General features: G+C 38.5%; 1 protein-coding gene across 1 annotated transcript in view; it reads left to right on the top strand.

Moving 5' to 3' along the window:
* The window catches only part of LOC122800030, a 938,706-nt gene that overhangs the window by 503,622 nt on the left and 412,584 nt on the right, over positions 1 to 22,500 (top strand). The window contains exon 3 of the mRNA XM_044069506.1: positions 1,552 to 1,599. Within this exon, the coding sequence (XP_043925441.1) occupies positions 1,552 to 1,599 (48 nt within the window). The remainder of the gene's footprint in view (positions 1 to 1,551; positions 1,600 to 22,500) is intronic.

The following is a 22,500-nucleotide window of genomic DNA, read 5'->3' as shown; positions in this document are numbered from 1 at the left end:
CCCTTAAGACACAGCATGCTTTAACCAAGGCTGCTCCCTACTGGTTGGGGCAACAGCCAACTCTAACTCAGGACATAGCTTCTGACATAGATGTGTTTATGTTAACATAGTTTCAAAGGTTACTGAACTTGCTAGAAAGCCTCACACTGGGTATCTCTAGGCCTTCCTCTGGAAATGATTATCAGTTTGGTGAATCTGTACCCTGCTCCATCCTGATTGGTTAGATCATAGGTGATTGTTTTGCCCTATCATAAACAACTGTATGAACTTTTCCACAGGATTTCCATGTTCCTGGTGTGTATTCAATTACCTCTGTATGCTATGACCTTGTGAACTGCATGAACATCGTCCATTACTGGCTTGTTGAACTGTTTTTAAGGAGTGCTACTCAACTGTCCTTCTTTGGAGAACTCCTCTTCTGTAAGAGATTTGAACTTCATTGTTGGCAGGCTTGCCACCACCACTTAAACCTGTTAATTCAGCAGAACTGAAGTTCAACTCTTGAAAAGTGCTTATTATGTGACCATTACTTCTCTGTGCAGAATCTCAAGTCATTCATGCCCTATGAGTAGGGGAAACATATCTGATCTTTCACAAAGATAGGAAGATGGGACATCATTAAACACAAAGTCACTTTTGCTTCTGAATGTGGTTTTGAAACTGTCTGTGAATCAGTCTATTCATATTCCAGTTTTCTTCATGCAGCAGGACATGGGAGAGAGAACCACATAGATAGGAGGAGGGATGGCTGTCCACTCATTCCGTATGCGCCTACAGAACAGCTGCTTTCTAAACCAGTGGTAAGATTTTTTAAGAAAGATAGACTGGTTATTCATCTCTTTTGCACCAGGGATGGAAGTGATAAAATGGTGGCAAGCAGACATTTTGTAAGCAGATGGCCAAATGCATTGTATTTTGCCATCAGATGGATAAATACCAGATGGTAAATGCTGCAGTCAAAACTTACCGCATTATAGAAGAAATTGCTTCCAGCACTTGTTTCTAGAGTGCCTCCACTAATCAAGAAAAGTTTTCACATTATATATAATAAATACATTCTTATAGCATACATTAATCTATGAAAGAACCATCCTTGATAGGTTAAGAATGCCATCCAAATCTCTCAGCTGTTGGAATTTCCTGAGTTGAGCAAGTATATACTGCATATTATGTATTAATAATGTAGTTATCAAATCCTGATTGCCTTTTCTTGACTTGCAGAAAGATGTTAATGGCATGGGTGTGAAATGGCAGATTTGGTGGATGCATGTTATTATTTGTGCTGTGTATTACATCACGGACTGTATATGAATGAGTAGACTGACAATTGTGAATATGGGTTCTTTCAATTATTTTTGCAAAATGATGATTGCTGCTGAAAATGAACCCAACCAAGAGCCCATCATGAGGTTCCTGTCATATATCAACAGACAAGTAAGAACATAGGTTTTGTGGTTTGCTTTAATTTCAAAAATGACTAGATAATCACATGTAAATCATATTTTATTCTGCTTGTGACCGAGATATCAATTGGTTTCTTATGTTCTGCAGATCCTTATCCGCTCATTTGGGGTTAGTGATGTTGACCTTATATTAAAGGTATGTTCTGCTTTTTATACTTAAGTGACTGTTATTGTTTTATATTTGCTTCAGTTTTATATTAAAAATAGGTCCTGACATGAATAGTGATGAATATTTCAATTAGTATATCATTATTCAGCATAAACTGTTTTAATTGGTTCAGTTAATACTTCTGCTAATTCACTTCTTATGACCCTTTACTATAACTGCTTATCATCTCTTATCAAACATGCAAGTAATTCCATTCAGTCTGGATGACAAGTTAGGTGAATTTGTGTACTCATTAGGGGCTTGTGTGTAGTAAAGGATAGCTTTACTTGTTTATGGTTGAGCTGCTCAAGGCTCACTTGCTTCCAGCTGAACACTTGTCTATGTACTGGAGTGGAGACACTCCAGTTCACGGACTAGATCTATAAATAGATCTATTTCTAAATTTCGAAGTTTAAAAACTTTGAATTTCTTATGGTTGAGACCATAAGAAATTCGAAGTTTTGAAACTTCAAAGCATTTAAATGGAGATCGCCGTACAACACAGACCTGTATATATTTACCATTTTCCTCACTGCAGTACGATCTCGGAGTTGGTATACTTAATTAGAAAGGGGTGTGTTTTTTTTCTTTTTATGCCAATTGTAAATTGAACATATACCAACATAAAAAGTCTGCTTGATGAAGTACCATTGAGCAGCCAGACTTTTTTCTATTCCTATAGACTAGAGGTGGATTCACTTCAGAATCTCGAAATTCCGAAACATCGAATTTCATATGACCGAGACCATATGATTGATGTTTCGAAATATCAAAATTCCGAAACAAATAAAAAAACAGACAACAATTTAAATGTTTCTGAGGGGGCAAGCCCCACTGCAACCCCACACCCCCGCTACTTAAATATTCCAACTCTAAAATCGCACTACAGCAAGGAAAAGGGAAATCTCCCATTCTGCACTGTATGCAGATCTCCATTCACAATACTGGGATTCCAAAAGTTCCATCATATGGTCTCAGCCATATGAAATTCGATCTTTCAGGATATCGGCATTGTGAAGTGTTTCCGCTACAGGCATACCTTTCAGCTGTCCAGATTTTCACAGACTGTCCATATTTTTGCCTCATATTTTTTGTCTGCTCCTCATAAAATTTGTGCTTTTCCTGACAAAGCACTGAGGAGGGAAGTCATTAAATAATGACAGACAATTGAGTTTCAGACTTCATATCCTTCAGACAATACACGCTTACACAAATCTTGTTATTCTAGCAGCTTTCTAAGTTTATAAGAGCAACATTTACAATTTGTACCTATTTGTGGTCTCTGTCTCACATTATTTAAGGCTTTGTCCACACGTCTTGTGCTAAGAGGTTGAGAGGTATGTATGCAGTCCAAAAACAAGAAAAAACAAGTATGTGCTGCAAAACTAAAGAAATGTACCTGATTTTCCTTGTATTTCTGCACTGTCTCCGCAGACTATTTTACACCTGAACTGCCCAGATTTAATAGTAAAAAAAAGTAGCAGAGATTGTTTTTCTTCATTGCTTCTATTGAATAGCACTGATGTACTGTGTAAGCATGGGAACGTTAAGTCACAACACTCGGAAGAAGAGGAAACAATACAGAGAAACACTATGACACTGTTATACAAAAACATTATTTAAGAACGGTAAGCAATTTCTTTCATAAATAATGTCATTGTATAATAGCAATAACCATCTCATGGGTGTGAGCATATGAGAATTTACCCATGGCTGCCTTTATTAAATCACTTGGGCTTCACCCCCAGTGATCAGACCATGCTAACCATCATATATCCACACCAACGCATTGGTTATTGCTTAATGATAGCATATTTCTAGTTATAGGAAATAATACTTGAGGTTAGGGTCAAATTAACCATGCGACAAAGTGATTCTGCTTTTTAGCTAGTTTTATAAAGTTCATATTTATTTGTGGCATGTTTGGAGGCTATGCTTATATTTTAATTTTTCCAATGCATTCTGTAATTGTTTGGTTGTTGTATCTAAAAACAGAAAAGAGGCAAGTCAAATATTTGTAATAGAGAAACCTGTGTACTGTGAATAAAAAGTTTCTATCATGAGCTATGGCAATCATTTACCATCAAAAGTATATGATCTGCTAGATCAAAACATCTGAGAAGTTGAAATAAACTACATCATTTTGAAGTCAACATGGCAATTTTTGAAGACAAACTTAAATACATGAAACAAAACTCTAACCAGCTTAGGTGGTACCATCTGGAATATTCTTTCCAGTCAAAATTCATACTCTTAAGCTGACAGCTGGAACATGCAACCATCATCTAGTGATGGCTTAGAGTGTTAGTTTCATAATCTTGTCAAACTCTGAGCAAGTTTCTCATGATTTCCCGTGTGCAGTAATCTTCATTTTTACACAGCACTTGTTATATCCAAGGTCACAAGCACAATGGCAGTCCAGCTAATTACACTGTTTACAATCAAATGTTTGAAAGTCACCTTACTGTCATTCATAAGGTCAAGGGTAAAGATGTTAAAGTTTAAAATTGTGAGTGGAAATCCTGTCGCCTCCTAAATGCCAATATGTAGCTTGCATTAGCGGTGTTGAGCATCGCTGTTTCTATTGGATTGCACCTACAATGGGTATCTGGAAAAGTACCCCTTTTCTCATTGTAGTGCGATCTTGGAGTTAGAATATATAATTAGCAGGGGGGTGCAGGATGCAGGGAGTTTGCCCCCCTGCAAAACATTGGTAGTACATCTCTGGATGTCTAGATAATGTTGTATTCGACATATAGATATTACCACATTCGGAGTTGTGAGTGAATGTTGTGTGCATTTTCGGCATTTAATTTCAAATATGTTATTACTCGCAAAACCAATTTGCACAATTTTGATATGAAACCTAATTACACTCTTTTGACAGTATTTTATCCTATTAACTCTGACCACTTCTACACTGCCTTTAGTGCATTTCCGCTATGCAGCCAAGGGAAAACTGGTATACAGAGGTATGCTTTTCCTCAAGAGGCAGTGATTTCATATCATAAAGACCCAACAAGTAAGGAAGTTGTTGCTCTCAAGGGAGTGGGTAGGCCACCTGTCAGGACCAGTTATGTGGCCCACGCCTTACCACCTGACTCTCACTAGGGAATGAAAATGTGATAGGGATTCCCAGGCAGGAACAAATCTGCTGTGGGGCTTTTAACTAGACTAGGAATACCCAACTGTTGTAATGAATGGGGAAACTGGGTGAAGGTAGAGACGCCATTGGGTGGGGTCCTGGGGGGGGACGCAAAGCAGAAAACTATCAGTGATTAATAAGGCTTCATATTCTGAGTCAGGGATTCAAGACATCACCACTGGTTATCGTCAATATATTTTAATTATGAGCACTTTGCTCCTCCATCCTGTTAGAGGTCATTTAAGGTACTCAGCAGAAGAACTTTGAAACCCAGCTAGGTTTACCGCAGTTGTGTATATGAACCCATCTGGTGAATGTTTCTTCAGCAGAAAGTTGTCTTTCATGAGCTTTGTTACATCTGTGGTAGGAGCAGCTAGGTTTGGGAGAATCACTGGTTATCCACCTCAGCTTATGTATTGCTGTGGCTCATAACCTGCAGGCATGCATTTAGTCATCTGGATGTCTCTGATGACCAAATTGTCCGGTTTCAGTAGTCCTATGCTGCACCTACAATTTAGTCTCATCATAGCAATTCATTATGTTACATTTTGGCTTTATGCACTGATGTTTAGTATGAATTACATTAAACCATTTTTTGTGACATTTTAAGAGGCTTCTGGGCTCTTCAAGTCAGATAACAAGGTGTGCAGTCCATTGATATTTTGATGCAGGTCATTTGTTTTTTTTTTAGTATTAACGAACAACTCTAGTGAAGTTATGTAAGTTCACCAGTATTTTTTTGCCATTCATTTCAGCTGGTTCCATAAGTGAAACATCAGACTTCATCATCTTGGGTATTCTGAAGGCTTTTTCACAGTTATTTGTGAACGTCTTTCTTAATCCATCATATAGAACTGATGAGAGGCTGGTTTATGGGCTTATAGAGTATTTTTCTGGCCCTGGTTCCAGCCTCTGTTGTGACATGCTGTTTGACTTTGGTGTCCCATCCAGTTTCTATTTAGTTTAATAAGCTGTTTTGCTCATTCTCAAAAGGCACACTTTCTACACAGTGCAGTTTTGTTTTTGGTGTTTTGCAGTTATCTATTCTACTTGTTTACACAATTATCATCACACCTTTCATTAGCTGGCAATGGGAATCATTACTTAGTTGTTATTTGATTAGCCAAATCAGATTTGACTGAGTCCTGGAGAAGTGAATGGACACTCTAGTAACAGTGATATGATACATTCCAAGGTTTGTTGACCTTGCAGTTAGTTATATGATTTACTTGGTGACCCCCTGTTATTAATAGGTTATACAACAAAAGAAAGACAATCCTGTCAAGAAGTAAGAGGGAATGTGCACAACAGAGTAAAATGTCTCTCATTTGTCTAAACAAGTGAATCAGGGAACTAAAGTCTCTGAAAGCAGACTTTGAGGTACAACTAGCCCCCAAACCCAAGGATAACTATAAGGCATTTCACAGTTATGACCACAATCTTAAGGGCAACACCCAACAATATGGGGAATTAGTAGGAGCTGGTATTATCTATACTCAGCTGGAAGATATAACAAATCTGCCGGCTGACAAATTCAGCTTAAATTTTACCTCCTAATGACCCCAGTTCTCTCCTAAGAAATACCTTCCATTATCAATTATCATCAAAGAACAGGTTTCCACTGCAATCTCTAAAGCTAAAAACATGGCTTTGATGGGGCCTGACAATATACCAGGCTGCCTCTTAAACAGTTTAAATCAGAACTTATCAGGCCCATTAGGATCTCTATTTAACCACAGCCTCCAGACTGGCTTTGTCCCAATAGAGTGGAGGAGAGCAACAGTCATCCCTCTGGATAAAGGGGGACCATCTACTGACCTGGGAAATTACAGACTCATAAGTTTGACTAGCCTTATGTGTAAGGCCATGGAAAAAATAATCATGGACCTGATAAATAATGACATAGGAAACCTCCAAACACTGGACCCAACCCAATTCAGCTTTATCAAGGGCAGGTCATGCCTACTAGATCTGCTGGATTTCTTTGAGAAAGTCACTAAGGCCATGAATGATGGTAGAACAGTACATTTTGCCTTCTTCAACCTTGCCAAGGCATTTGACACAGTTCTCCACTCAGGTATTATAAAGAAACTCACAAAACTGCACATAAATCCCTATGTCACCAGATGGATAGCCAGTTGGTTCATAGACAGGACACATGTAATTGAAGTGGGTGAATCCAGATCCAGCAAAAGGCCAGTTACTAGTGGTGTGGCACAGGACTCAGTGCTGGGACCACTCCTGTTCAGAATATACTTCACTGAAGTCAAGGCTAATGTGGACGGCCTATGGATGACGTTTGCCAACAGCTGCAAGCTGGGGGCAATCACTGAATCCCCAGTGATGTAGATATCTTTCAGAAGGGTCTAGATCAGAGAAATGATTGGTGCCAGAACCAGAACCTAAAACTAAATGTGAAAAAGTACATTATCATGCTCTCTGGGAAGTTAAATGCCTCGGCAAATTACAACATCAACAGCACAACCCTCTTTGGTGCTCAGAGGTGAGAGATCTAGCACACAGATTGATAACAGCCTGAACTTTGATTGCCATGTATCCACAGTGGTGAGGAAGTCCTTTTATATGGCACAACTTATGAGTAAAGGTATGGCATTCAGATCCAAGGCAATTATAGTCCTCCTGTACACATCCCTCATTAGACCAATAACTGAGTACAGAGTGCCATTTGCCATGTACTTGACTAGGCACTTACAGCAGCTGGAGTGACCTCAGAGGTTCCTCACAAAGAAAATACAGGGTGTAAACAGCATGAACTAGGTGGATAGACTAAAAGCCTTATCTCTTTACTCTGTCTCCTACAGACTATTAAGGAGTAACTATGCCTGACCTACAAAGCACTCACAATTCCAGCAATGATATAGCTGTTACACATCCACAAGTTAAACAGTATGAGGGTCACCTGATCTAAGATCTAAATTTAGTCAGCAACTCAAACAAAACAAGCTAGAGAGACAGATATGTGTCTCAGAGTTCACCCTTCTTTGGAACAGGCTTCCTATTCACATTAAGCAAAGCCCTTCCTTGGCTCTCTTCAAATGCAGTTTGGATCAATGGATGGAGAATTGCAAATTCACACCTGGGGTAGTGCCTATGTCTCTTATGGACAATAGCAGTCTGTAATATACTCAATGCACATGCACATGTACAATTCCATGGCATTCTCTTATCCAAAGGGCCATATGTTGGGCAAAATTGGGTTATATTGGCTAGGCTTGTAAAGGCCCTTAAGCTGTTGGCTTAGTAATCTCCTATGAATCTATGATGTTATTGAAGGGCAGGGTGCACAGCAATGTCCATGGTGGATATAGGGATTTTCATTACTACAGATAGAAGAAAAAAAAACTCTGGGTTATCTGTTTGGTAATCTAGGTTTGTCCAAATGGGCTTTGTCTAACCTGGTGATAACTAAGGAAACCATTTCAACTTTCAACCATTTTTTTCTTAAGGTATGTTTTGAGACTGAAGTTTTTTATTTTGTATGTAAAGCCAGAATAATATTACCTTAGTCTAGTTTAAATCTACATATCCATTCCCTGTCATAAAATAGATATCTGGCCTGACTATATATTCACACATCATTGTAATAGTGTAAACATAATCATAGTAATCCAAATATTTTTCTTCAAAAAGTCATTAAAAATGTCTCCACATATATTTCTTTATCCTCCTTGCCTTTATTTTTAATTTTTCATTTCACATAGGTATAGTTTACCAGATATATAAAACAGACAATATTACTCCATTTCAAGTTAACAATTCTTGATTGCATGACTGCTGTCTTTTCATGGACATGGTATGACCAGCTTGCAATAATATTTGAAAAACTGGTCATTAGGCAACCCATAGGTCATCAATTTATCTTCTGCCTCCTAAAGAACTACAACTTGGCTATAGGTTTCCTTTCAACCATATAAAGCATTTTGCAAGGTAGCAGACTTTGTCTACAAAATGATGTTAAAAATCATGCCACTGAGTTAAATTTCAAAGGACATTCAGGCTTGTGGACAACCCTTCCCTTCTTGGTGAATTCAAGGAATTGGACTTTATCACTTCTATTGTAAACTAGTTCAAAGGCTACATAGGACTCCTGCAGTTTGTTGAATTAGAGTTTGACTGCAACAGTAGTTGGCCGGTACATTCTTTCAGGGATTGTCGTTTCACTGAAAGCTTTGTATATTAACGAGCAAGATCAAGACATGGCTCCCAAATCAGCCCGGAAAAGGGACTTTGTATCCTCTCAGCCTACTTGGTTGACATTATTGTTACTAAATAGTGCTGTAATAAAGTTAACTCTTTACTATACTTTTGTGTGGATTTAAAATTAGTATATTTAGAAATCCAAGGGCATGGAAGAACAGGAGGCCTCACCTGCCCACAAAGCATCACCATTACGCCCATTTACTGTTTCAGTTCTTTTCCATTTTCACTTATATTTTTCATTGGAATTAATTCTTAAAAAGGCTACTTTCATGGAATAAACAGAAATGACTGCCTAAAAGACCATCCCTGCCCTATCTTCCAGTCATCTGCTAAGCACAGTACCTCACCCACTAATCTGTTGTCCCTCAAGGGTAAATGCTTAGCACCATCCTATTCTCTCTGTTAATAAGTAACCTCCAGTCTGGACTGCCCTCTAGTAAGTCTGTTTTACATGCAGAAGACCACCTTCTTAAAACAGATCCTACAATTAAATCCATATGTATACTCTTACAAGAACAATTTAACAATTCATTCCACAGGTTTTACATCACAAATGCAGTGCTGAATGCTAGTACAAGAAAAGCTAGATTGTTCTTAACCATGTGCAGACTGGACAGCAACTCTTTGTCATACAAATGTAGTAGCCATCGTAGACCATAATCTGTCCATGTTACTGTAAAAGGTATGCTCTTGCCCTTCTAGAATATGCTCGATTTCTTGCTACTCTAGGAAACCCCCAGAACACTAACATTCCTCAAATAGCACCAAATAAAATACATCATTTCATTAAGCTAACAGTCTAATGGACTCACTACTGTTTATTCTTCTCCTTAATTATTACTTTCCTACTACTACAAATGCCACCTTCCTCTTCACTACAAGTCTGTGCAAATGTTTAAATTCTGATTTTTTGCCAACCTCCAGCAAGAAAACTCTCTAAACAATCCAGTTATTATCCATTCTATTATGCATTCCTAGTTCTGGCTCTTTTCAGAGGCCATCCTTTAGCCTCTGCACCATAGAAAGTTCTTTCTCTAAAATGGGTCCTACAGAATGGAATTCTGTTGCCACCCAGATTTGTACTGCATCCAAATTTCATCTTTCCAGAAAAAATAATTTCTTCAGTAGTCATTCTCAACATGGCAATACCCCCAACTAATTATCTCCTTCTATACTCATTCCTCACTTTAAATATCATCTAATATCTCTGCTTTTCATGTGTACTATTATACTCTCAGTTTGTCAATTCCATCTCCTTAGTAAGTTAACTTTCTATTGTCTGAAACTAGTACCCTTCATGTCTACGTATAACACGTGAAACCTGTGACTGTTTATATCTATCTCTCTGTCTATATACATAAACTTTGTAATTGCTCTTAGTTTATGTTTGTTATTGATATGATATACGGGCTGAATTTGAAGCCACATTCACTGTCAACTGTATTTGTAACTAACCTTTGTCTTATATACTGCTACTCATAGTTGAATGTAAAAATATCCATGTATGCTGTTTCCATTGGCTAATATCTGCAAGTAAATGTCCATTTTGTATTAGTGTCATTATCTATGGCCTAGGCCATGAATAAAAAAGGGTTTTGCGAATAGTGATGCACTGGGTTACCAACATAAATAAATAATAAGCACTTATATTTTATCTTGGCACTTTGATTACATGCTAGGAGCCAGTTTCTTACTAGCCAATGCTCTGAGTAGTACGCGTGCTTTTGTTATTGATATGCATGGAACTAGTAGCTCGGGAACATGCTGGCTCACAGCTCATGATGGAGAACAAAATGCAAACACACACACGTGCAGATACAGAGGAAGCCTTTTGCTGAGGCACAGTGCACCATTGTTTATGTGCTCCTCTCCTGTGAAGTCATCCATGAACTTTGAATACCTAATGATATGGCTGCATCTTATCTAACCTGGTATTACCATTATTATTTTCACAGTATAAAGAGATATGGCTAAGCTGTTCACTGCCAAAAAACTTGGTGCAAAGCACTTGATCACATGGAGACAGGAGTGATAGACATAAAAGTAATAGCTTTTAGCCTCAGTCATAAAAAGAAACCTCAACAGCAACCAGCTGAAGAAGTAAATGTTTTAGGTTCCACTGCTGGTAATCCTCAGTTTCAATATGACCAGTTTAAACAGGGTTTAGCTGCCCTTTAACCTACATAGGAAGTTATTGAAAAACTGGTTTCCTTAGTTTTAAGACTTATGTAAGACATAACAATTTTTGAGTCTTAGGAATTCCTGAAAGCTGTAATGCCTCTCCTGGACTTGAATCAGTGTTCTACAAACTCTTTGCCAAACTTGAGACATTTCAGTTCAAGAAGCTTCCTCATTAGTTTTCACAGGGCATGTTAGACTTCACAAATATGTAATTATGTAATCCATTTGTGTTTAAGTTTTGAAATTAAAAGATTTTATAACAGGAAATTATTGTTGGATGATGACACAGTTTTCCTGGTAACCATGTGAAATGTTGGGACCCACAACAGTGAGTTCTGAAACATGGAGACTGAATGGCCAAAAGGACAGACTTATATGTACTACATCCATTATGTAATTTCTCAGAATATTCCTTTTTTCCAGAGGTACGGTGATCTTGGTGTTGACATATATAAGTTCAGGTTTTGTAGGGGTGCAGGGAGCTTGCTTCCTGCAAAAAGAAATTTAAAGGAGGAGAGTGATTTTCAAGATTTGTTCTCCTGTGTTTTCATTCTTTTTTCCAGCTTATTGGCACTCAGCATTCCATGTGCCAACATGTCAACAGGCAGCCCAGTTCTAGTCTTCCCCAACCTGCCTCCTGAGTTTATAAATAAGTATCAGCCTTTTCGCAATCACAAAAGTGCTATGGGAAAAAAAAAAACATTATTTTAAATGTTTTGTTTCAATTGAATTAGAAAATAACAAGGGAATGTGTTCCCCTCAGTCTCTGCTGTGGGCAAGGCTAAATCAAACATTCCATATTGAGTGTCCTGGACTCTAGTATATGAAGAATTAAACTTATTTTTCAACAGCGTTTTGAATAGTTCTAATTTTAATTTTGTATGTTTCTTTGTTGATCATGGGTGCTTCACTTTTTTCTTTAGTACATAAGCATTTACAAAATTCTGTACCAAGGAGAATAAAACATATTATGTTTATGGGATCATGTAAATACAGATGATTTAGTGATGACATTTGATAAAATGGTATACAACATTGCCTGAAATCATGTCTTCAAAATAAGGGATCCCAGAGTGAAATTGCACATGGCCAAATACAAACCTTCCAATCATCCAGGAAGATACCCCCCCATTCATGAAGGAGTGAAGTGTACATTTGACCTCATGAGAGGGACAGCTATTAGGTTCAAACAATTTTGGGGGGCGGTAGCATAGGAATATTAAACATGTTACTATGCCTTTGATAGTGGTATCGGGCATGGTTTGTATATTTGTACTTTGTTTTCATTAATTGAACAGCACAAGTTTGCTATTGATACATTTGCTATTCTTTATACCTCTGTCATGAGCATATCAATAGTCACTGTATATAAAACAGTGATGTTCTTGATTTTGCTTCAAAGGATTAATAAATAAATACATACATACAGTTTGTTCATATATTGTTAACAATACTCTGAAGATGATAGTACAGTTGTCATTCTGCAAATGTAAATTTATGTTTTGTTTTCTTACTGTTGATATACATATCTGCTTTCTTCATTTTTATTATGCCTCCTGTATACCTGCTTGCTAAACAGTTGACCCTCTTCCACCTAACTTTAAATGCTTATGTACAGGGTTCTAGCACCTTGCCACAAAGCCATACCAAGTGATTAAGCCATTGAATATACTCTTACAAAGAATTTACCAGCTAAATTACTATCATGACTTGGTCATGATGCTCCAGTCACAGTGAGTCGGCAGTATGTTACAATTATATGAACTACTGGATATGTTGTGTCAGCTCATGAGACAGTAGGATGTTAAGTTCACAATCTTACTTAACATCCAGCTGACTCACAAATTTCTGAGTCATTAAGGAAATGTAGGGATTGCTACAAGGTAGCTATTAAAACCAAGTCTTCTTTTTGTGATTTTGAAGAATAGGTTGCCAGTATATCACAGACGACTAAGGCTATGAACTACTAATGAACTTCTGTCTGCAGTCATAGATTTGTTTTATTCACCCCTGACCTTCTGTATAACTCTAAGCAAATCACTAAACCAGTCAAGTGCTCCTAAGACAGCCCCACAAAAGTAACCTTTGCCATGTACACTTACGTGGCTAACAACTGAATACAAAGAAATAACTAAAGAAATAAACTGTACGGTAGTCAAACATCTTCTGTCATACAATCCATCCATCTCTTTGCTGGATACCTTCACTTCCTCTTGCCTTCTTCCCGTCTGTCCCAAATCTTCTTCACCAGATTGTCTTCTGCTTTTCTGCCCATGTGCCTGAACCTCAATAATCTATTCCCTTTGATTTTTACTGCAAATGGAGTTACTCTGGCTCCTGTTGTGATGCCCTCATTTCTTCATCTGTCCCACAGTGTGCATCCTACCACCTATCTCAGGCACTTCATCTCCATCACCTCTAGCTTCCTCAACTGCTCTGCCTTTACTGCCCACTTTTCTGTACCTTACAGTAGTACCAGTCACATAACTGTTTTATACACCTTACTTTTCAGCTTCTTTGGCATTCTTACGTTATGCACTACACCTGACAGTCTGTGCCAGTTAGCTGCAGTCCTTCTGATTCTAACTTTGACCTCCTCATTCAAGCTTCCCTTTGCCTCAACCATCCCCACCTCCCCGATCCTTGAATCTGTTGGTAAAGACAGGTAGTTACTAAAATGACTTAAGTTACATGATTTTTATAGCAGAAAGAAGATTTTTTTAATATCTTGCTCCAATTTTCAAACTTCCTGCCTATGTCAGCTATAAATTATACTGCATAGTAAATGTGAACACATAACAGCTTATCATATTCAAACACAGCACCTTTGGAACTATAGTATTGTGGTGGTATTACTAAACATGACTGCAATCTTGATATAAAGCATTTTGACATTTCTAGTTGCATGATGAGTGAAATTTTGCTTTGCATTTTAATTTTTTCACTCTAGAAATACTGCCTTGCTATTTCAGTTTATTTTTACAAGTGTTACAAACTAACATGACTTCTACAAAGGAGTACTGTGTTTCTTAGCATTATCAGACTGCCATTGGATTGAGATGTTATTTCACGGGAAATAATAAAAACATTCTCCTGGGTAACATGTATCTGCTAACAAACAACTGATTAATACAGAAATTAATCAATATGTCAGAAACTTTAGAGATAATGCCCAACAATGCTCAGAGATTGTACACAGCAACAACAACAACAATTACTTATCCCCTGAGGATACAGCCAACATATTAGCAGATAAATTCAGTTCATATTTTACATACATTTCTCCCACTACCTTTCCCCAACTTATTAGCAGTTCCATACCAACCTTTCTGATCCCCTCTGAACATGTTCTGAATTCTCTCATCAAGGCTAAAAACACTAGCCCATGGGTAGTGATAATGTACCATGCTGCCTCCTTGTCACCACCAAACATTGTCTGATAGACTCGGAGGTTCACAGGGAAATGTTAGGCTAGCTGCCCTCCTAAGTCATTTTAAGCCTTATCAATTTCCCTTTCAAAAGTGAGAATTTAATTCTGTACCTTGTGACTGTAAGGCAAACACCTAAACCATAATGCCAACACCCAACAATGCCTATTCAGCCTCAGTCTCTCCACTGGATTTGTTCCAGAAGAATGAAGAACTACTGTAGTTATGTCTCCCCACAAGGGGAGATCCACTTCTGATCTATAAAACCATAGACCTATAAGCCGCATGTAGCCTTATCTGCAAAGCAGTGGAACACATCAACATGGAATGTATTAACAGACATAGGCAGTCTACAAGCCCTGGACCCAAGCCAGTTTGGATTTGTTAAAGCCAGATCCTACCACCTGAATCTGGTGGGCTTCTTTGAGCAAGTCATTGATGCATTAAGCTCAGGCAAATCATTTCACACTGTTTATCCAAGGCCTTTGACACAATCCCACATTATAAGCTAATCAAACTAAAATATAAATCCCTATCTTAACCACTGGATAGTAAACTAGCTAACTGACAGAACTAACTCTATTAATGTGGGAGTTACACTCTCTTCAAAGAGAGTAGTTACAAATGGTGTTTTCCAAGGATAACTTCTAGGATGATTTCTCTTTAGCATTTATGTCTATCATGTCCAATCTGACATCACGGGCTTGTGGATGACCCATTTTAGAGATGACTGAAAACTTGGAGCTGTCATTATCTTTCCATCTGACTTTCAAAGTCTTTAGGAGGGACTCTTACATACCAATAGGTAGTGGTGCCTGAACCATGGCCTAAAACTAAATCCCAAGAAAAGCAACATGGTGTCCTTTGGCAAAACTGGACACTCATGAACGTACAATGCAGGTGACACCACTATGAAAGTTGATGTAGTCATTATGGACCAGGGCACTTTTCGTTAACAATGAACTAACCTTTGATCACCTTGTATCCACTGATGTTAGGAAATCATTGTGTCTAGTCAAACTAATCACAGGGGTATTTCTTCCAGATCATTCCTCTGTACTCATCCCTCAGCAGAGCCACAATAGAATATAATACACCCTTTAGTATGTACTTGTCCAAGCATACAACCAAGCTTGACAGACCACAGCATTTTCTCATTAAGATAGTCAAAGGTATGTCCTTCATCAACTAACCAGACCACCTGAAATTGCTCTCTTTTCAGTTTTCTTCAGACTTTTGAGTGGTGACCTGAAATGATCCAGTTCTATGCGATCTCCTGCATATCTGCAAAATAATAACACCCTCAACATCTACTCAAATGATCTTATTTTCCATCCAAAAATAAATAGGGCTTGCTGGAAGACAGAAGTATATCCCAGAGAATCTCTCTTTTATGGAATAGACTGAATTTGGACATACAGCAAAGTAGCCCCATACCTACTTTAAGTGCAACCCGGATGAATGGAGGGGCAATCATAAATACATCACAGGTCTGTCCCCACAAGTTGTCATTGAAAGGAGTCAAAGCTAGGTATAAATCAGTCATGTTAATCGGTACCTACTGTATGAGATATTGTGGCTAGCCTATTAGTGGTCCTGTGGATCAATAGCCTAATATTAACCTATGAACCTATGAATTACTTATGTGTATTTAAAGGAAGATGCAGTGGACTATAACAGTGAAAAGTAATAGCCATTTAGATGCCACACGAAATCCACCCAAATTTTTACACGACTAAAGGTACCATTTGGAGAGTATTTGCATGTGCATGCAGAGGCAGGAAAATAATCCTTTAAATATTACTACTGCTACAGTTCAGCACCAGTTCAAGCCAAATTTTGGTACTGACAAATACTCATTCTATAGTACCCTGCGCTCATATACTGGCTGAAGTGAGTCCCCTGTGATTGCCCCATTAAGCCACTACTAGCATTATAATGTAACATATAATTAGTGTTACTTACATATGTGGCAATATAATTGCATTTCAGATAGCAGTCATACAGTTTGTAAAAGCAGGCAAAACTGGATCGATAAGGTAGCTCATATTATGAAACAATTGGATGCAAAGCTCATTATTCTGGGAACCAAGACAACCTGGCTCCTTAGTATATACCTTTCCTACTATTGTCTCATGTGTATGAAACAAGGACATAAAATCCAGGTTATAGCCTAAAATGGAAATGTTATGTTCAAAAATATTAGGGAGTTAGATACAGGATCTTCCACAAAAGTACATAGTCAAAGCAAGCTATTTCTTAGCACTTAAGATATTTTTTCTTACAGTCATATACACCTTATCAATGATAGCAGAGGGTTTGATTCAGTGATAAGAACATTAATCAAAATTGCTTTCAGTAGTTAAACCATCTCTATTTTCAATAAGTTTAGCAGTCATTAGCTCCCAGTCCCTCCTGCTGTTCATAGTCCACAGCTAAACAGCATTAAGGTATGACCTACTCACTCCATAAAACGTGTGTAGCATTAAGCAGGTCTGCCAGTGACAGTCATTTTATGTTGGCCTTCTGCTTCAGCCACATTACCCAGAAAGGAAATTAAAATGTCCCCTCAGAAGCCTTAATATGTTTTCCCAGTTATTAAGCTATGAGGTCTCCAGCCTCTGTGTGTGTTATAGAGTACATCCTCATTGTTATCCTAAAATGCTAGACAACTGCAGTTGTACTTTCTTTGTTATTAATTGCTGAGGGATAATTAGATTACAGGTTAATCATTTAGAGCCAGTACAGGAATACAGGTAAACCATCCTTAGTTATCAACCAGAAATCAAGGCAGGCTTCTCAAATGTGATCTAACTTGTCCATCGTAAAATTATAGTTTTGTTTTATTCTGTACTGGAAGGATATGGAAAACCCTTTGTATTTCTTTGAGACTGGCTAATACAATGCATGGATTCAAATCTAAACTTGATAATATAGTTGGAGATTATGTGCAAACTTAAACATCTGGACATAAGCTCCTTAATAACCTTCATGTAACTTTCACAACTTATTAAAGCAATATTAGGTTTGACTTGCAATATACAGTCAAAAGGTTTAAGTACACTTAATTTTGTTATATGCAATTCATAGGTTCATAGGTTTATACTAGGCTATCTGCCCTAAGGCATTTATAAGCCTAGCCCAAATTTTTGTGGCCTACGCCACCCTTTATATGAAAAAATACTGTGCCCATTAGTTTGTTGTGCCTCTGTCCAGCAGTGACACAGAGATGATTCCCAGGGTAAACCTACGATCTCCCATCCACAGGTCAAGATTTCTCTTGAACAGAGCCAGTGAGGTGCTCTGCCTCACATGGACCGGGATTTTATTCCACAGCATATGGAGTCTCTGAGTGATACATCTATCCCTCCAGCATGTCCTATTTATGTCCGTGCTAAGGTTTAAGTCACTTGCTCTAGTGGTTTTGGTGGATTTGGATTTTTTGAGGTGGAGCATGTCCATTAATTCCGGGTTGGACATGGCCTTGTATGTCAGGCACATATCACCTCTGAGCAGACGGTATGCGACTGAATAGAGCTGGAGTTTCTTCAGTCTGGCAGCATATGACAAATTTTGGAGTCCCTTTATCCTTTTGGTGAGGAACTTTTGGGGTCTCTCCAATTGCTGCAGATGTCGGGTGAGATACATCCCGAATGGGGCATTGTACTCGATCATTGGTCTGATAAGTGAAGAGTACAGGGGAACAATGACCTCAGTAGATCTGGATGTGAATCCCTTCATGATCAGGTGGGCAATGTAGAAAGTCTTTCTAACCACTTTAGCAACGTGAGTGTCAAAAGAAAGGCCACTGTCAACCTGGGTCCCCAGGTCCCTGATAACCTATTCTGTGCTTAGTGGATTGCCACCTATATGGTAGCTTGGGGTTACCTTGTTTTTCCCGAAGGGTATGACTATACATTTTTTGGCGTTTAACTTCAGGCCATGGCTCTGGCACCAGCTATCTGTTTCCGTGAGTCCCTTCTGAAGGATATCCGTGTCCGATGCACTTTCCACTATGGCCCAGTTTGCAGTCGTCTGCAAACTTTGTCAGCCAAAGTCCTCCCATGTTGGCCTGTACTTCTGAGAAGTAGATGCCAAACAATAGGGGGCCAAGGACCGAGCCCTGTGGGACACCACTTGTGACCGGCTTGGAGTCTGACATAGCGCCAGCAACTCTAACCCTGTGGGTTCTGTCCTTAAGCCAGTTTGCAACCCATCTTGTGACATATGGGTTTACATTTAAGCTGGTAAATTTTTCTACAATACCCGAGTGGGGTATTGTGTCGAAAGCCTTTGAAAAACACATATTTGTTCTTCTCCAGCTACATACCAGCATCCAGTTAAAAAGTGTATACTTACAATGGATAATTGTTTTTCTAACTAACAGTACCGGCACATTTGCATTCTGCATCACTGTTACATAGAGATTTATAAATGTGTAGAAAAACAAGTCAGCCATACAGTTCATGGACTGAACATAGAATGGAGCTCCAGATCACTGGGCCTAGAGTTGAAAAGACTTTGTATGTACAATGCATGTTATGGAGTTACCTGTGCATTATTAATACCTGCATTTGACCTTATTGCCCTGATAGCTGATTTCTTTGTCAGAGTTATTTCAGTGATCTGCAGAGATCCAGATTAATCATTCTGTAAACCAGAGAACCGTGAACAGGTTTGAGTCTAAATGCCTGGTGTAAGCCACATTGCTATGTGTAAGCTAATCATATTGCTACTTCTTTGCGCCAGTCGTGAATGTGTAGGTTTTGTTTTGCATGCCATACAGTCTTTGCAAGTTGTTAGTAAAAGTTGTAGATATGACAGATAGAGCTTGAGAATTGGCATTAAGACCCCCTACGTTTTTCTATGTATACCCTTTACCTCCCCAGTTAACACAATGCTAATATTGTAGCAGATGGAAATACATTTTTTGTATTTTGTAAAGTATCATACACATGATTGGTAAAGCTTAGGGATGAATTCAATGAAATCCCCCAGTATATGGAAACCTTACATGCTTCTATACATTCTCATCAGGTCCAGAATCAGCATTTCTGACTTTGTAGCTATATTTCTATCTACCATAAAACATGGATTTGCTCTTCCCAGGTTGACTTGTAGTGCCAGATTTTGAAAATAGTGGCATAGCTTTACCAAGTCATTGTGCAGTTTATTGCAGCTATCTTAGGGTATGCTGCCTGAGGCCAAGAAAACAATATTATCAGTATGCAAATACTTGTTGATATTCAAAAGAAAAACTGCTAAGGGACATAGAAGGGTACTCCTGAAATTACTAATGGTAATTTGGTATGACATTGTTCCACAGTTAATGATGAAAGACTGGTGGTTTATATAGGTTCATAGTTAAGTAATAGGCTAATGGCCATTTTAAGCTTAGCCAATTTTTCCCTCAAAGGTGAAAATCAAACCCTGTACCTTGTGACTGTGAGATAAACACTTTAGCTATTATTCCAACCCCCAGATAATGAAAGTGAACCCACCACTCCTTTACATAGTACTGTGACTCAGATTTGAACCAAGGTTGATGGAGCCACAGCACAGAGTACCAGCAACTGTACAATCACAGCAAGCTATCTAGAGAGGAGCTAGTCATAGAGGTTGTTTAAAAAGGACAGTACAACTGCTACAGTGTTATATCCTTTTTTAAAACCATACCCTGGGATTCAGCAAGCAGCTGTGTAGGAATAAGTTATTCCTGCATGGCAGGGACCGTTCCTGTTCAGCACGGCAGAGCGCCATGCAAATGTATGAAGGCACGCTGCCTTGCTCTAAAAAGGACATGGTTCCGTGTACGAGCACAGGTGGTGTGTATGTGAGAGCAGAGCTCTCACAATATACTTGCCCGCTGCACTCCAGAATTGCCTTTCGACAATTTAAAATGAGCAAGAATGCCTGTAACACCCCCAATCCAATCAGGATAACAAATCTGGTCAAAGCCATAAGGGAAAATCATCCCTATCAAGACAAATGTTGTCAGAATAACACATATAGCATAAGCACATAGCACATACCTCCCAACCCATCAGAGTAAGGAATGCGGACAAAGCCAAAAGGGACAATTGTCCCACAAAGCAGAACGTTGATAGAATAACAGGTTCAGCATTTGCAGGGATATTCTGAAGGGTACAAATAAAATAACACAAATATTTTTTTTTTATAAATGCGATAAAGTTTAAGCATAGCTGTGTGGGTTTGCCCATTGCTTAGCTATACTTAGTCCAGCTTAAATAGCACAAGAAGTTAAAAAGCAAGAGACTGCCAGCATACACAGTATTTCAATAGTGTAGTGGTTAAAGCATGTGCTTTGCAAAGAGCCATTCCAGGTTCAATCACAATTATAACCAATTTGTATTTTACATGTGAAAGCAGTACATAAACATTTATTTTTATAATTAGCTGTTAAATAATATATATATTTGTTAACCTGAGTACTGTATTATATCCAGATGTGAGGTGTCAGTTGAATAAAGTTGTGAAACTCCCATATAAACACAAGTGCCCCATACAGTATAGTCACATATAAATAAATGTAATGAAAGCACATTGGGGGATGCCAGGGACAGTAAACTAATTTATATTATACAACAACCCCCCATTAATATTCCAAAACATGCACGCTGATTGGTCAGCGTGCACGTTGTAAATCAGACTTATACTAATGGAAAAAGGTCTGGTCACCCAGACTTTTTCCATTAGTATAAGTCTTTTTTTTTGGACAGCAACGGAGAACGGAAGAGCTCCGTTGCTGTTATCTTGCTATGTTAAACGAGTTTAACATAGCAAGATATCTTAAGAAAAAGCAACGGAGATCTTCCTTTTTCCGTTGCTTTTTTTAAAGCTGTCTCACTATGTTAAACACGTTTAACATAGCGAAACAGCTTTCAAAAAGCAACGGAGAAAGGAAAATCTCTGTTGCTTTTTTTAAAGCTATCTTGCTATGTTAAACTCATTTAACATAGCAAGACAAGTTTTTAAAAGCAACGGAGATCTTCCTTTCTTCGTTGCTTACACACACACAGTTCTGATGTACTGCGTAGCCATACGCATAATCAGTACATCAGAACTGCCGCAGAATACTGGACAGCTGTGAAAGGGTAGCAAGGAGGCATTATACAATGCCATTATTTAAGAAAAGTAAGTATTTTTTTCTTAAATAATGTCATTGTATAATAGCAATAACCCACTTCTAGGTGTGGGTAATGCTGGATTTACCCATGTTTGTCTTTGTTTGGCCACTTGGGCTTCGCCCTCATGACCAAACCACACCAACCGTGGGTAAATCCAGCATTACCCACACACAGGCATGGGTTATTGCTTAAATATGTAATGAATGATGAATCAATGTCATGCTAAGATAGTCTATAAAATGAAAAATAAGCAATGCTAAGCATTGCACAGCTCTGCTGACCAGGTGTAAGCATTGTGTAAATATGACTGCTAAGCAATGAGTAGCCTAACTAAGTGGATTTGTCCATTGGTAAACAGTGCTGAATATGCTCCTTTAAGCACTGCCAACCTTAGCTAAGCAGGTTTGCCCATAGCTTAGCTTAACTCAGCATATTCAAAACCATCTAATCGTGGCAAAGGGTGGGAAATTGGCCATATTTAAACTCCACAGGTGGGAATACAGCTCATAACTGGTTGCAGCTTCCCACGGTAGGCAGTATGGCAGGAGTTGGTGAGGACATGCAGTTCCATGCACAGTGCTGGGGTATACAGGAGCCCAAGGTCATGGTAGGATTCCTGGTACAAAACCATGACGAGAGACTGCTGCAGGGCCAGTACCAAGGCTCCCAATATAAAGCAGAAGCCTAGGACTGTCTCACCCGTGATCTCACCAGTGCCACTGGTATCCCTCGGACTGGTGAGCAGGTCTGGCACCACTATGCCGAA

The sequence above is a fragment of the Protopterus annectens genome, chromosome 1.part0 (genome assembly GCF_019279795.1).
Source record: "Protopterus annectens isolate FY-2018-M chromosome 1.part0, PAN1.0, whole genome shotgun sequence".
NCBI lineage: Eukaryota > Metazoa > Chordata > Ceratodontiformes > Protopteridae > Protopterus > Protopterus annectens.
This window is presented reverse-complemented; position numbering and strand designations above follow the sequence as displayed.